General features: G+C 37.7%; 2 protein-coding genes across 2 annotated transcripts; both read right to left on the bottom strand.

Moving 5' to 3' along the window:
- Window positions 1-7,244: 7,244 nt before the first annotated feature.
- On the bottom strand, window positions 7,245-9,721 carry LOC109168324 (ankyrin repeat-containing protein NPR4-like). The gene is made up of 4 exons (XM_019317340.1): window positions 9,618-9,721; window positions 9,419-9,475; window positions 8,857-9,290; window positions 7,245-8,464 (listed from the first exon to the last, which is right to left on the bottom strand). The coding sequence occupies exons 3-4, from the start codon at window positions 9,259-9,261 to the stop codon at window positions 7,847-7,849; spliced, it is 1,023 nt and encodes a 340-aa protein (XP_019172885.1). The 5' UTR covers window positions 9,262-9,290; window positions 9,419-9,475; window positions 9,618-9,721; the 3' UTR covers window positions 7,245-7,846.
- Window positions 9,722-9,802: 81 nt separating this feature from the next.
- LOC109165576 lies at window positions 9,803-16,691 on the bottom strand. The gene is made up of 2 exons (XM_019314412.1): window positions 16,645-16,691; window positions 9,803-10,350 (listed from the first exon to the last, which is right to left on the bottom strand). The coding sequence occupies exons 1-2, from the start codon at window positions 16,652-16,654 to the stop codon at window positions 9,803-9,805; spliced, it is 558 nt and encodes a 185-aa protein (XP_019169957.1). The 5' UTR covers window positions 16,655-16,691.
- Between the last annotated feature and the right edge of the window lie 13 nt (window positions 16,692-16,704).

The following is a 16,704-nucleotide window of genomic DNA, read 5'->3' as shown; positions in this document are numbered from 1 at the left end:
TGTATGTGTAATTTTAATATTTGATATCCCGACCAAACTCGTTTTTTTTTTTTTTTTTTAAAGACAGGCCAAACTTTTATTACAATATAATATAACATAATTAAAAATATCTGAACCAATAATGTATTGAATTCAATTAGTTTGCAACACAATAAGATCAACTATGGCGGGAGATCTATACTACTTCTGCTTCTTGATAAATGTCTAAAACTAATGCTTTTTCCTTATGCATTTTAGTATTTTTTGCTTGTTACTCGTTATATTATAGAGTCATTTTGGTTACTTATGGATTTATTGCGTGTGTTAGGTGATTTGACAAAGAAATGGTGTTTTGAAGCATTCTACGAAGTATTTGATCAAGTTTTTGGTGTCACCTTAACACAAGGACTCTTTTGGATGACCAAAGAGTTTAGAACGTTTTGGGATGGACCATGGCGTGACCTGAAGCGAGCTGAGAAGAGCACCAAAGTGACCATCGACACATTCGAAGGCGAACCCGGCTAGCCGCTGCGTGCCCACGCCCGTGGTTACAGGCAAAATTCACTGTCTGGTGACCACGCCTAGGGCCACACCGATGGCCAACTCCCTTTTTTTTTTTTTTTTTTTTTTTTTTTTTTTTTTTTTTGCAGCGCGTTTTGGCTTTTTCATTTCCCTTTCATTTCTTAGTTAGGTTTAGCTCTAGTATAGATTAGATTAGTGTAGATTTCTTGTTCCTTTCTATTTCCAAGCTCAAGAACACATTGCAATCTTGGATTTCAAGGCTTCAATAGAGAAGTTTTTTATTTATCTCCTCTTTAATTACTTTTCATCTATGCTTTCAATTTATCTTTCAATATTGTGTATCTATTGTTATATTACGAGTAACTAAGTGTTTTGGAACTAGGATTTGGTTTGATTTCTTGCTATTGATGCCTATTTGAGTTGTATTGCATGAAGGGGATTATTTGGGTGATCTAGGGTTGTTGTGTGAAATGGGTTTGTTGAGAAATTTGTGTATGATTGTTGGATCCCAATTATATGCTTGATTTGGAGTGTGTTTGTTACTACGAGAATAGAGCTTGTACACTAGTCACACATTCACACACTTAATAGTTAATACCCAATACGAGAGTATTTTGGGTGTTAAGGGAAACTTTGCCTTGTGTTCTTATTTGGGCACCCTTGGGTTGAATTGTCACGGGAGTGGAGTTCAATGTGAGGTTGCAAGTTCAAATAGCTACGAGAGTGGTATTTGGACACTTTTGTGCATCTCACTTACCTTATGCCTTGTTTAATTCCCTAATCTTACAGGGCGTTTGGTTGGAGGAATTTTAAATTCCCTTCCCACTTAATTCCCACCTAATTCCAAAGACCATTAAATTCCGTAGTTTGGTTGGAGGGAATTGCAATTCCCCCATTTTCATGGAATTAAAATCCCATGTCCCCCCCTGGTATTTTAATTCCTGGGAAAAAAAGATAGTGATGAGTCAAAATTACCCCTTCATTTTTTAACCTAAAATTAATGTCTAACAACAATAATGGACATTTTTGACTTTATACTACTTATTTCCTTTCAATTCCCATGTATACCAAACATTGGAAATGAAATTACCAGTAATTTTATTCCTGTCAACCAAACACTGGAATTTAAATTCCCACTTTATTCCCAGTAATTCAACTCCCATGGAATTACAATTCCTTTCCCACATAATTCCCTCCCTCCAACCAAACGCCCTGTTAGTGTAATATTTGGCATCTTAGCTTGAATCAACCAAATCCCGGCCCTTTGTTTTACTTGTCTTATTTGTTATTAGCTTAATCTTATCAAACCAACTCCTTATCGATAGGTCTAGCTTCTAAAAGAATAGTTCTGGCTTGTGCTTAACTCCACTTTGCATCAATTCCTAACATTACAAGAGCCATCTCCAGTGGAACGATATCTAAACTCTATACTGTGATTTGATACTTGATGAATGCTTGAAAAATGTCCTTATCACTTCTACTTCTATGAGGTTAGGTTTCTCATATATTCTAGTATAGTTAGATTATATTTAGATCTAACATTTGACATCAGAGTCTTTGTCAATCTTTACCCGGTTGATTGTTTACTTAAAATCAATATTAATTTATTTCATATACATTAAGTTTTGTATATATAGTTTTTTGGACAGATCAGATGAAGTTTTTTTTAGCGTTAAGCATGATTTTTATTTCTAATTTGAATTCAAAATTATGTGAACCCACCGACATCGAATTTTGGCCGGAAGGAACGTCGGCGACTGGTTCATGGGCGACGAAGGATGATCTTGACGGGTTCTCCATTGTGAGCCTTGCTGCTGGGAGGACATTGCCATGGACGGTTTTCCCTCTCTGGTCGCGCTGGCTTTCTGGCGACGCATGGGCAACATGGAAGAAGACGGAGTACTGGAACATTTCCTTATTAAAATACAATTACTTTTATTATTTTACCATATTAGTATTTGCCTAATTTATTATTATATATATTAATATTAATTTTAGTAGATGGTAATTATTTAGTTTAATATTGCCATATATATTTATATATACCTTAATTGATATTGTATACGATTTTGGCAAATGGTAATTGCTTGTTTTGAAATATTGATGTTCTTTAGTTTTCTCTTAATTTTGGCATTAATTTATTATTAAATTATTATTTAATTATGGATAAATATTAAATTTTAAATTTGCTATTTGAATTTTAATTTAATATGAGGTTCATATTAAATTACCTAAAGTATTGTTAATTTATTTAGGATACATGAGTTAATATATATTGGAACGTTTTTAGAAGAATGACCAGGGATCGAGTCTCACCAGCGGCAGTGTGGGAGCAAACTCTCAAAGTGAGGGGGTTTCTTGTGCGCAGTGAGCACCGGTCTAGCCTCTGTGGTTCATGTTCAGTTGAGTTATCATGATTTACATCCTTCCAAATGCTCTGTCGAGTCGGGGTGTGAGTGGCCCTTAGGGTTGGGGTTCAGCCTTTTGGAAGAATGAATTAATATATATTAATATGTAAAATCCAAGCATGCTAGAGAAAATATTTGATGCACCCTCATTGTATAGGAGCTATACAACGGTGGTGAACTAAACAATGCCACCTCATTAAATGTAAAGTAAACTTTAACTAAACCCTTTTATGCAAATTATAATAATTCTTAATATATTATATTTATAATTATTTTATGTTACTAAAAATTATTATTATTCAGTTTTTAAATCCCTAAACAACGAACTCTGTCATATTCATTATACTGCATTTACAAACTCAACCAATCCAGACTAATTCTATCAGTGCAGCTATACCTCATTGACAAAGAAATTAAAGTGCACTACAAAATAATTAGAATTAGAATTCACAGTCAGAACACTCACAAATGTGCATATAATGAAAATGTTGAAACAAGGGCATCATGCAATTCAATACACAATACACCATCAAAGATTTAACTTTTAGAATTCACAACATCACAAAGAATATCTGAACCCAAGGCAGAAGAACAATGCTAAAAATATTTAATGCAGATATGTATCACAATATGTAAAAATAACATCTCCTAATATGCGGGATCACGCCCAAAAACTTTTTCACTCAAGATCAACCCACGGTTTTTACAATTACAAATTCAATAAATTACAAAACTAGGTCTACCGCCTATTTAAACATTAACCTCGTAAAATAACTCTATGAAAAAATATACAATACAATTTGAACTAATTCTTCCAATTAAACAAACTGTAACCAACTTGGATTTCAATACAGTTTGTACTAATATAAAGTGGAGCTGACTTCTCCAAATAGTACACCAATCTTTTCCTGTTTAAAAGTTTCTTCATAGCATCTTTCGAATAATTCCTTGTAACACTTTCCAGAATAATATTTCTATTTTTTCCCATTTTGAAAACTTCAAGTTCTTCATTATAAATATGTCTATTTATAATATTGAATCTCTCTCTCTCTTTTCCCTTGATTCACGCCATCATCCAACTTCCAAAATAATTAGCATGTTTCCCCTTCCACATTTACATCACCCATGCACTACACGTACACCACTACTCATGTCACCATTTTGCATCCACAATTCATGCAACACCTCAATTCATGCATTCTCTTTGAATTCATAACCACACATCGCATCAATAATAAGACTTCACTGAAATAGTTTCATCAGTTTCACAATTAATTTGGACCATCATATTTAATTTATAATAATCCAACCAAACAACTAACATATGCTAATTAAAAATTAAATTAATATTTTCATATTAATTTTGTACTAACCAATGCAAACACCGAAAGAAGTAGAGACAACGTTATTAAAAAATAAAATAACATAAAAATAAAATAAAAAGACTTGGTCTTACAGTCACGTTTCTTTCGCTTTTCGTCGAGCTTTTCCAAGACCCAGAAATGGCGGAGGGGCCGGGAAGTTATTTATACTCCGTTTTAATTGAATATAATAATTATTTTTGAAAACATAAAATAATTATAATAATTATATTATATTATATTAAGAATTATTATAATTTACTTCAAAGGATTTCGTTAAAATTGACTTTACATTTAATGAGGTGGCATGATTTAGTTCACCGCTATTGTATAGCACCTATATAATGAAGGTGCATCAAATATTTTTTCTATTAGTAATTCATAGTCTTTATATTAAATATCATTCAACTTTAGATCCTTAGGTCAATTTTGGACATTATGACCTATTAAGGCAGCTTGTTTAGTTTTCCCTAAATAGTGGACATATTTTGTCTTATGTCTCACTTGGGTTTAAAACCCTATTTTGTAAAAGCTATTTGGGACCTATCTTGGGTCATTAAAGTATAGATCTCACCGTTATTGAGTGATATTTTAATGATAATTATAGCTATTTTATTTTGACTTATAACATATTTATTATGGAAATAATATTGATTATTATGCATAACATGTTCAATTTCCTTGTATGAAAATTAAATTCTTAGTAGTTAAGAAAAAAAAATAAACATTCAACTTAGTTAATTGCAAAAAAATAAAAAAATAAAAAAATATCATCTCAGCCCTTCTCATAGCAAAGCTCTTTGATCCACAAGTATGTGCAATTTTTTGGTGTTTTCGCATTTTTTTTTGACACATTTCCTAATAATAGAGTATAATATTAATACATTAGGCAAATATGACCACAATAATAAGCAAACGGTTATTAGAAACATTACCTTAGATTTTTCAGACAAACGATAGTTGACAAAACTTGACCACTGGAATTCTAATTGGACACTTACTAATCAGTTTATCTCGATTTAACGAAGGATCATAGAACTCTATCCACGACCTAGATTTGAAGTCTTTCCATTTCCTCCCAATATTTTGAAGTGTCCAACGTTTTGCAATCTCATCATTTTGGAAGTGAAATTTTGACTTCAAATCATGGTAAATGTAATTATTACCATTATACATTTATTGTTTGAATGTAGCAAATAATTGAAACTGTAAGTGTAATCACAAGTATGAAAATGTTACATATTAACCCTCTTATGGTTGGCTAAAATTAGTTGTCAAAATTAGCTAAATTTTTAGTCACTGGATCAACGCCAGGAGAAGAGTCAGCGAGTAAGAAATACGGTCAAAGTCAAGACCCTATTTTCAGGGAGCTTTTTAATCAAAGAAGCAGCTTAAAATGAGGAGTTTTAAGATCCACCTTTATGGATCAAGAAGGCACTTTAATACCTCTATAAAATGCTACTTTGTTTAGCATTTTAATTCCACGGCTTTAAGAGGATTTCTGCATATACTATTCTGATATATCTTATTCTCATGTCTGTTCGATGATGTACTGCTGAAGAAGATCTCACGAAGAGTTCGTGATGCGAAGAAGATAGCCTGCACGTCAAGTCCACGTAATTGCTGGAGTAGGTTCTGGAGTAGATATAGTTTTTACTTCAAGTGTAATGTTATCTCTTCCTTTTGTACTCATGTTATTCATCTAGTGGATTTGGGTTGACGTGAGCGGCCTCGCAGACGTAGGAGTGAGGCTCCGAACTGCGTGAACAACTCCTGGTGCACGGTGCAATTTATTGCTTTTATAAGTTATTTGTTTATTCTGTCTGGAGTAGATCCTGGAGCTAGTCCAGCTTAATAATTAAATTAAAATCCAGTAGGAACCTTTAGGTTATCTCTTGCATTCAAGATCCACGAGCTTTTTCAGAAATTATTTTGTTACCTTGATTATTTTGACAAAGATATCTTCTTTATATTGCTTTGGCATCAATCTCCAATTAGTAAAATTGATTGTAAATGAGCTACTTTCCTGTGCCAACCCTACAAGTGTTCCAGTAAATAGTCCAACTGCTTCAGTGAATGGTGTATCAAAGTTGTCAAATGGGACTATGATTTTTTCACCCAATGGTAATGTCCAAACTTCTTTTAACTTTCAATTTTTTCTTCTTTACAAATCCTTCTTCATCTGTCAATAAATGGAATTAAATTAATGTATTGATTTATTCAGACTTTTTGTACATATCAATCAATAAATATAATAATGTAAACTTACAAATCACATCAACTTCCCATGAAGTCTTTGCTTTCTTTTTAGATGAAGATGGCAAAATGTTTCATTTTGCTCTTGTCGTGTTTCAGTACCTTGAGTTTGCTCTTGAAGTGTTTTATTATCCTGAGTTTGTTCTTCAAGCGATGCATCATTTAACAATTGATGATGAGACATTGACCGACTCATATCCATGAACCTTTTTTAATCTTGGCGTACCTACACATTAAATGAAAAATTAAGGATTATAATTGGATGTAATTAGATTTGAACCTCTGATGATGAACTTGAAGAACTGTTAATCGGATGATCTCCTAGATCTCTGAATTAGGAATAACTACTGTGAGAAAGATTTGCATTCTTCCAAAAGATTCAAATTATAAAATCAAACCAAAAGATTCATGCTTCGTATAAAGAAGAGACCAAATTAACAATTAACCACCATGAAAATACAAGCAATTAACCACCATTAACAATTTTAAAGAACAAGCAAATTAAAGATTTATCATGGGAAAAAACCTAAGATTATAAAGCCAATAAAACATAATACTCTATGAACATTTAATTCCACTAAAAAGGAGCACTATTTATCAGTGAAGGAAACAGAAAGATTATTGTCATAATCATTCCCAACAACCAAAAAGAATAGTAAAGTGATCACTGGATGCCAATCTCAAGACTAAAATCGATGATTCTTGTCTTGAGAAACCTTCAACTTCAGAGATGCTGTCGTATACGATTCAGGAAAGGAGTTCTACTATCCTGGGAATTTCGTCGTTTTTACTTGGTGCAGTGGCAGTTGCAGTCTTCGTGTTTCTCAAACACCATTCCCCTCTTCTAACAACTATGGCTATTTTCTTTGTTATTATAGGGAAGTGGTGGAGGTGAAGAAATTATAACTCCTGTAAGGCGCTCTAGCAGAATTAGAAGCAGCCAAGTTACTTCACCATGAATTCTTGAAGTCTGAAGCTTTTCACCATGAACTGAAGAACTGGTGAGCTTTCAACATAACTTTAGGCATTAGCATTTAACATCTCACGTGTGCAGATGGGAATTTGTAGTCAGTTTCTGACTGAACTTGAAATGATTGTTTGTGATTTCTAGGATGTTGGTAGCTTAGGTTAAAAACATTATTGCTGTTTTTTCTGTGTTTTTTTTTTTTCACATTCTGTTTATATTTCGTACTTGTGGTGAAGTGTGTTGGAGATATATGGTTGCCTTATGGAATCAAAAAGAACTTTGGCTGAAACTTGCTTAGAACCACAAATTAAAATGATCAAAGCATTACAAAGTCAATTTGAGTGGCATGCAAATCAATATGGGAGCTGGGGAAATCCACGCTGATCGAAAATGCCCCGTCCGTACGTAGATGACACCAAATCTACCAGCAAAGGGAATTGAAGAAGCACAAATGAAGTGACCGGCAAACATGCAAATGAAGCCACCATAATAAGAACTTCCCTTCTGTTTTGCCCAAATACGAGATACACTGTGGCGGAGAAGGCAATCATCATAAATATTATGGACAAAAACAAGGTGAAGAGGCCTATGATTAATCTCTTGGGAAGAGCGTATAGGAAGTCTTGTTCTGCATAGCGCGAAGTTAGGATGGACAAGAAGACGAGCAAGGAAGTAGCTGATGTGAAGAGAGATGCAGCATTTGAGATGGCGAATACTGTTAAAACAGTGTTGTTGGAGAAGATTGGGAGGCCATTTCCACCATTATTGCCACCCGGAACTGTAATGGCTGCTGCAAAGACTACAGTTACAATGAGGGCTGCAGCAATTGTGCATGAATTTGCTGTGTCTTTCATCCATTTCTCCCCTGTCTCTTTTAACTCCTTATGCTCCTCAGTAAAGACCATACTCGGTGTTTTCTTATCTTTATTCTCATATGACAAGAAACGTGATGGTGTGATTTTTTTCACTTCCTGCAGATCAGATGAAATGAATCATATATATATATATATATATATATATATATATATATATATATATATGTGTGTGTGTGTGTGTGTGTGTGTGTGTGTGTGTGTGTGTTAGTTTCCAAAAAAAAAAAAAAGTATGTTGGTCAGACAACCCCAGTCCCCAGCCCCAACTCCAATCAAATTGGTCTGTAAATTGTTGAATTGATAACTACAAGATAACAAGTTTGACTCTCAATAGAACTGCCTAGACTGGTTTACTAACAAGACAGTACTAGCATGGGGTTTACCCTGTGTATGCACCTTCGTGTAGTCCATGGAGTTGAGTTTCACCGTCATCACAAAAATAAAAATGAAACGATGAGAGAAAACATATAAGAGATTGTGACATACCGTACCTTAAACCATTGAAGCTCTCGTTGCATTTGAAGAGCTGCACCAGAAACAAGATTTAGTTTGTGGGGAGGTGCCAATTTCCCAGCCAAATGCAAAACACTATTACCATTTGTGTCCGAAAAATTCGGTAAAGTAATGCTAAGCACATTGGTTCCACAAACAAGGTTAAAAACATTTTCGCTACGTTTCTCTACTGCGATGTGAAGTATATACTGCCGCATGTCGGTTCTGAAATAAACCGACATAGGATATGCTTCCGCAATATTTAAGATAACTTGCCAAATGTCTAAACTCGCTGCTTCAAAGACTGCACGCTTTGCCAATGAGACCACTTGTGTATCATTTAGGGTTGTGAGTTGATCACACAAGCATTTAAGAAGCTTCACTTCTTGGTGGTGCAGCACCATTTTGTTTACTATGCTCTTCCCTACGAGCCCTGATAGATATATTGAATTAAAACAATAATAATAAAAAAATCTATTATTATATATCTTCCAACTATATATTCTGATCTTATGTGGTCATGTTAGTTAGTTATGTATACACACATCCATACATACATACATGGTAGTAGTGAGGTGATGAGGTGGAAAATTATTTTTGACTCGGCCTTAGAAACACCTGCATGCAATAATAATTTTAATTACTAGTAAGTTAAAGATCGAAATGAGCAGTAATTAATTGATTGGCAGGCACGAGATTGAAGAATAAGTATATATATAAATAAAGATAGTCGATAGAAATGGAAAATTAAGTTACTCACAATAGTATATAAAACTTTGCCAAAAGTTTAGACTGCTTTTGTTAATAATGGAACAGCCACTAACTATGGCATCCAAAGCTGATAGATTGTTATGTAAAGTCTTATGACGGACCAAATCAGGGTACCTTTGAACCAACTGCAGAGCCAAATCTGTATATATAAATTATTATAATAAGCTAGCTTAGCTAAGCAAAGAGGGTAATTAAGATGGATGTAGTACTATACGTACCATAGAATTTAACTATGATTATGTCAACAAGCAAAGAGAGACCAGTTGGGCCTGCATATGGATTAGGCTGCCCGTATTCATCATCCCTAGTCACACCAAGGAAATACAGATAGACGTCCTTGCTTTTGCGATTATTCATATCCGCATAATGGATGGGGAAAGAACCATAGTTGTTGTGAAGATAGAGGAGATTAGAATTCCTGCGAACAAGGATATCAGCCACCTCAATGTTTCCATGCGAGGCAGCGTAGTGAAGTGCGGTACACCCATTGACGTCTCCTTGGCAAAGCGCTTCTACTGGTTCATCATCTTCCAACAATAATGCTACAAGATTTTCCATAAAGGAGGCATTACTTACTTTAGCAGCAACATGCAATGCAGTCTCTAAGTCCGTGTTAAGTGGAGATTTAATTGCTGCAGGGTGTTGGTTGAAGAATATTAAAGCTTCCTCCCAATTTGCTGCCAATATAGCTCTGTTTAGTGGCCGGTATTTGCTGAAATCAACTGCAACGTAACATCATGTTCATCGTCTATCATCATCATATCATCATATCATATTTGATTACTCCCCCGTCCTATTTTATGTGTCTGGTTCACTTAACCAGACTTGACTGAAACTATTTTTAGTTCAATTTTTCATAATATTAAGTTTATGGATGGTGTGTTTAGAAATTAGGAAAACAACTTCTCGAAAATGAGTCATTTTTCAGAAAATATTTTTATTTTCAATGTTTAATTTGATTGTGTTTGATTTATTTTTCAAAAAATGAGCAAAGAGTAATTATAGAATTCGTTCCTGAGTGTTGGTCATGTTCACTTTTCATCCCTAAATTATTATTGGTATTGCACTTTTCGTCCCAGAGTTATACTAATATTGCAAATTTCGTCTCTAATGTTTTATTAGTAAAGGAACGAAAAGTGCAACGTCAATGATAACTTAGAGACGAAAAGTGAGTATCACCAACACTTAGAGGAACGAAATCTACAATTACTCTATAACTTAGGATCGAAAAGTGTAATTTTTTTTATGCTAATCACTACCAAATTCATAGGAATCAAAGCTATGCTAGCTTTTCTTACTTTTTTGTTGCTTTTATATCAATAAGCAAAGAATCACAATTTAATGCGATCTCGGTCCGAGAAACCATAAGTACACCCCAAAAAAAAAATCATAATTTAATTTGTCCCTTTAATCAATGATACGCTTAATGTACTAATTCCGGCCTTGCAAAAGCAGTAGGACACAATGTTATTAGAATAATAACGGAGAGAATGATATTATTATTGATCAATGATGATTTGAAGTATATGATAAAGATATGTATTTATAAGTGTTAGTAGTGTTACATTATTAGTATAATTATATGTAACATTATTCTTGTACATGTAGAGTTGATTTAGTCTTGTAACCTACAGCTATTATGTGGGGTTAGTTAGATAGGCTTCTATCTCTTTTGTATCTCTGTGTAACAGTCTGAGTTTGAATTAACGTAAAACATTCACTCATCTGGTATCAGCTAACCAGGTAGACCTTTTCTCTCTCATCTCTCCTCACGATGTCGACTAATTCCAGTGAAAGAACTGTTACGGCCGCCACCCTCCCTTCTCCGGCCACCCCAAACACATTATCTACGGCACATCATTTTGTGTCAATGAAACTCACCACCAAAAACTACATCTTCTAGTGTACCCAATTGGTACCTTTCCTCCGAGGGCAGGGCCTACTCGGATTCGATACCGGCGATACCCCGTGTCCTCCGGCGGCCGTAACTGCACCGACGACCAGTGAAGCAGGTTCGGGAGGCACTACCACCACCACCACTCCGAATCCGGCACACGCCTTGTGGGAACAACAGGATCAATCGATCCTGTCTTTGTTGATATCTTCCATGTCCGATGAGGTTCTATACCTTGCCGTTGGACGCAGTACATCGCACGAGGTGTGGTCGTCGATCACCGCTGCTCTAGGATCGTCTACACGGGCGAGATGCCTGAATCTTCTCCGAGGGCAGGTGCACGCTGCAGTTTCTGCCGATGAAGGTTCGCAGATAGCGCCCGACGCGTGGTTCCCGGACACCGGGGCCTCTTCGCACGCCACACCTGATGCATCAATGATGACCCACTCCGAGCCTTACTCCGGCGGGGATGTGTTGCGTGTGGGCAACGATTCAGGTTTGGGTATTTCTAATATTGGCCATGCATCGTTGAATTCTGCGTCTAAATCTTTAAAGTTACATAATATTCTTCATGTGCCTGATTTGTCATTACCGTTATTGTCTGTTAATAGGTTTACCATTGACAATAACGTGTTTTTTTAATTTCACCGTGATCATTTTCTTGTGAAGGACTGTCAAACCAAGGCGGTGCTCCTTAGGAGTCCTACCACGGGAGGTCTATACCGATTGTCACTGTCTCGGTCACTTGTTACATTAATAACCGTTCGTGCCACGCCAGATGTTTGGCATCGTAGGCTTGGACATCCACATGAGCGGGCTCAAATTCGTGTCCTACAAAAGTGTCCGGTCACTCCCACAAATTCAAGTGTGCCGCGGTTGTGTTCATCGTGTCAACTCGGGAAATCATCTCGATTCCCATTAGATAGGGTTATTTCCCGTAGTAATAATGTACTCGACATAATATACACTGATATTTGGGGACCGACACCCGTTGTTTCTGCCGGGGGTTTTAGATATTTTGTTTTATTTGTAGATGATCACTCTCGATTCTACTGGTTTTACCCTTTGCGGTTAAAATCAGACATTTATAAAATTTTTGAGTCTTTCCGTGTCATTGTAGAACGTCAATTCTCGCGTTCTATCAAGTCTATTCAGTCTGACCTGGGGGGCGAATACCGCCGATTACATACAATTTTTCAATCTCTCGGTATCGTGCATAGGCAATCTTGCGCCTATACACATGAGCAGAACGGACGAGTAGAGCGCCGGAACAGACATATTGTTGAAACCGGGCTAGCACTACTTGCAGAAAGCTTAGTTCCTTTAAAATATTAGGATTGTGCGTTTGAAACTGCTTCCTACCTTATTAATTGTCTACCCTCGTCTGCACTAAAACACGTCAGTCCCTACGAGTCCATCTATAACAAAACACCTCCATACACCTTTTTCCGTGTCTTTGGGTGCAGGTGTTATCCATATCTGCGGCCTTATAATCGCCACAAGATAGAATATCTCTCTGCACCCTGTATCTTCCTAGGGTACCCCACATCCTATAGAGGTTATCGATGCATGGACCTAATATCAGGAAAGACCTTCATCTGTCGCCATGTTCGGTTTGATGAAAATGTTTTCCCCTATGCAACAGGTACATAGGACACGGTTACCCCACATGAGCCGTGTGATACTACGACGTGGGCATCTAGTCCCTTAGTGCCGTGTGGGCAGTCCACAACACCCTTGAATGAGCCACCTTTGGCGGTGTGTGTTCTGCCCTTGGCCATACAGGATCAGTCAGGGGCTGCTACAGTTCCGTGTCGTGGACCACGGGCTCGGAAACGAACTCGGGCACAACCTCAAGAACGGGGTCATGTTATGCGTCTTCGTCATCAAACACGAGGAACGGATGAGCCCTTTCAAGCTCTTACGGCCTCCGTAGATCCTACGTGCTATAGCCAAGCAGTTGGCTATCCAGAGTGGCGTGATGCCATGGATCAGGAGTTCAATGCCCTCTTACATAATAATACTTGGTGTCTCACCCCGGCCAAGCCTGGTATGAATGTTGTCGGCTGTAAATGGGTCTACCGTACTAAATGGAAAGCTGACGGCACGATTGAACGTCATAAGGCCCGCTTGGTTGCCAAAGGTTTCAATCAAGTAGCCGGCGATGACTTCTTTGAGACGTTTAGCCCAGTTGTTAAACCAACAACGATCCGCATCTTGCTTGCCTTGGCTGTGTCCCGTGGGTGGACTCTTCGTCAGCTTGATGTTCATAACGCGTTCTTAAACGGTCATCTTATAGAAACCGTCTATATGCGTCAGCCGCCTGGTTATGAAGACCCAGTTCACCCTGATTATGTTTGTCATCTATAGCGGTCCTTGTATGGACTCAAGCAGGCCCCATGAGCCTAGTTTAATCGGCTCCATGATTATCTTCTGACATCGGGATTTGTAGCCTCCAAAACCGATGTGTCTTTGTTTTATTCCACATTAAATGACTCATGTATCTATCTCCTTGTGTATGTAAACGACATTATCATGATGGGCAACGATTCTAGTCTTCTTGATGAGCTTCTCCGTCGCCTCTCTTCCACTTTCAAAATTCAGGATTTAGGAAGCCCTACGTTCTTCCTCGGTATTGAGACTATACCACTAGATGGCGGCATATTACTGTCTCAACGCCGTTACATAGATGATATTCTCACTCGTGCTGGTATGTCAGACTGCAAATCTCTATCCACTCCAACAACAGTGACGAAGTCTGCGACACCGACTACAGACCCTTATGAAAATCCCACTCAATATCGTCGGTTGGCTGGGGCATTGTAGTATCTCACTATCACTCGTCCGGATCTCTCTTATGCAGTCAACAGACTCTGCCAGTTTATGTACACTCCTACTGATGAACACTGGGCCATGCTCAAACGTGTTCTTCGTTATGTGAAGGGTACTCTCACACATGGCTTACAGTTGTCTCCGTCGTCTTCCTCCGACGTTCATGCTTATTCGGACTCTGACTGGGCTGGGTGGCCTGTGGACAGGAAGTCAACCAGCGGGTATGCAGTCTTTCTTGGATCTAATCTTGTCTCTTGGGTTTCTCGCAAACAACGGACTGTGGCCAGGTCGTCCACTGAGGCAGAATACAAGGGCCTTGCTGATGTAGCCGCTGAAGTCACCTGGGTTATGTCACATCTTCGGGAACTTGGGCTACACTCGGTTAACCCGCTACGTTGTGGTGCGATAACCTTGGGGCCACTTCCATGTGTGCCAACCCCGTGTTTCATGCCAGGACTAAGCATGTCGAGATTGACTACCATTTTGTTCGGGACAAGGTTTCCACAGGGGAGTTCTTAGTCAACTTCGTCTCCACGAAGGATCAGCTTGCCGACATCTTCACCAAGCCTCTGGCTTCCGCTCGTTTCAGCTCTTTGAGGGACAAGCTCAATGTTGTGTCTCCACCACCTTCAGCTTGAGGGGGTATGTTAGTAGTGTTACATTATTAGTATAATTATATGTAACATTATTCTTGTACATGTAGAGTTGATTTAGTCTTGTAACCTACAGCAATTATGTGGGGTTAGTTAGATAGGCTTCTATCTCTTTTGTATCTCTGTGTAGCAGTCTGAGTTTGAATTAACGTAAAACATTCACTCATCATAAGGATACAAAGAGTTACAGTTATGATATCAATGGTAAATGGTAATATTCCTAATAATATAGGGAGAGGAAAAATGAATTCTAGTGTGTTAGAATATAGAGTTTTAATATGCCCCGCAAGTTAAGGTTTTCAAGAAAGAAAATTGAGTTTGTCCCTTAAATCATTTAGCCTTGTTATGGTTAGTGACTTAGTGACCAAACAGTGAAGATGTTTGGTCTTTTTGTAGAGATATAGTTTCCTGTTCCTTTTATGCTGTTTTGTCATGAACAAAATAAAATAATCCTGACGGACCAAAAATTTCAGCCTCAAGATCGGTTACAACGGAACAACACTCATTCAGAGCACATCTACAACGGAACACTTATTCGGAATGCAGCGACCACGGAACTCTCATACGGAGCGCAGCTACAACGAATCATTTATCCAGAGCATAGCTACAATGGAACACTCATCTGGAGCACAATTACAACAGAAAACTCATTCGGAGCCCAACTACAATAGAACACTCATCCAGAGTCTTAACAAATGAAGCCAGACACACGGTAACTTGACATCAACGTATTCATTCACTGAGACATTGATCACGGAGAAATGGAACAAGTTAAGTCTTTCAGAAGAGATAGTTTGAGCAAGTAAGTTGAATAGAAATAAAATGATTAGCTATTTGTAGATTATTTATGGGGGTTGTGGTTGGATAGAGAAGATGTTGCAAGAAGAAGAGGTAGTGGTCGGGGTTGTGGTTTGACAGCATAATTTGCCTATGATCCATCATCATGTTCTTCTTTATTCACTCCTGCCAAACCTAGCTGCCATCTCAATTATTTCTGCAGCCAGTGATACAGAGGAGAGAGAGATAGGCTGCCATGGACGAGAGAGAGAGAGAGAGCCGTGAGGCCGAATGGAGAGGGCACCACCGCCAGCCCTTCGCCGTATCCCTCATCTAAACCATCTCCATCGTCGTCCACTGTAGCCTGAAGAGCGTTGTTGCCGGAAGCTTAAGGAGCAGCGATGGTGATGGAACGGCGACAGCTCGAGCCTGCATCGCCGGAAAGGGAAAGACAGTAGCGGCGAGCCAGGAAGCCCAGCCACTTCGCCGCCATCTCGCCTCGACGCCGCCCGCCGTCGTCAGAGGCTGCGCCACGATCCCTTTCGTCGTTGACTCGAGCTTGAGGAGCAACGTTAACTCCGCCACCGAATGGAGACCGTAACCGGCGATTCTCCGGCGAATCCAAGGGAAGGCAGTAGGTTTATTTCTATTTCGAAAATAATTTCCAAAATTGTTTTGGAAAAATTTATATGCATATATGAATTCTACATATATATGTAAATTAGCATAGCACAAATATATGTATGCACTTCAGAGAATATTTGTATTCATATTGCATACATAACTAAATTAATCAACTAGGCAGAGATCTCATCTACCAACTGTAAAAATATAAATGACATGAAACATATAGGTCTAACCTCTATCCATAGTTGATACTTGTTTCCTTTGCTTGCTTGACTCAGTGATTTTGTATAAGA

Source organism: Ipomoea nil, unplaced genomic scaffold (genome assembly GCF_001879475.1).
Source record: "Ipomoea nil cultivar Tokyo-kokei standard unplaced genomic scaffold, Asagao_1.1 scaffold0317, whole genome shotgun sequence".
Taxonomy (NCBI): Eukaryota; Viridiplantae; Streptophyta; class Magnoliopsida; order Solanales; family Convolvulaceae; genus Ipomoea; species Ipomoea nil.
This window is presented reverse-complemented; position numbering and strand designations above follow the sequence as displayed.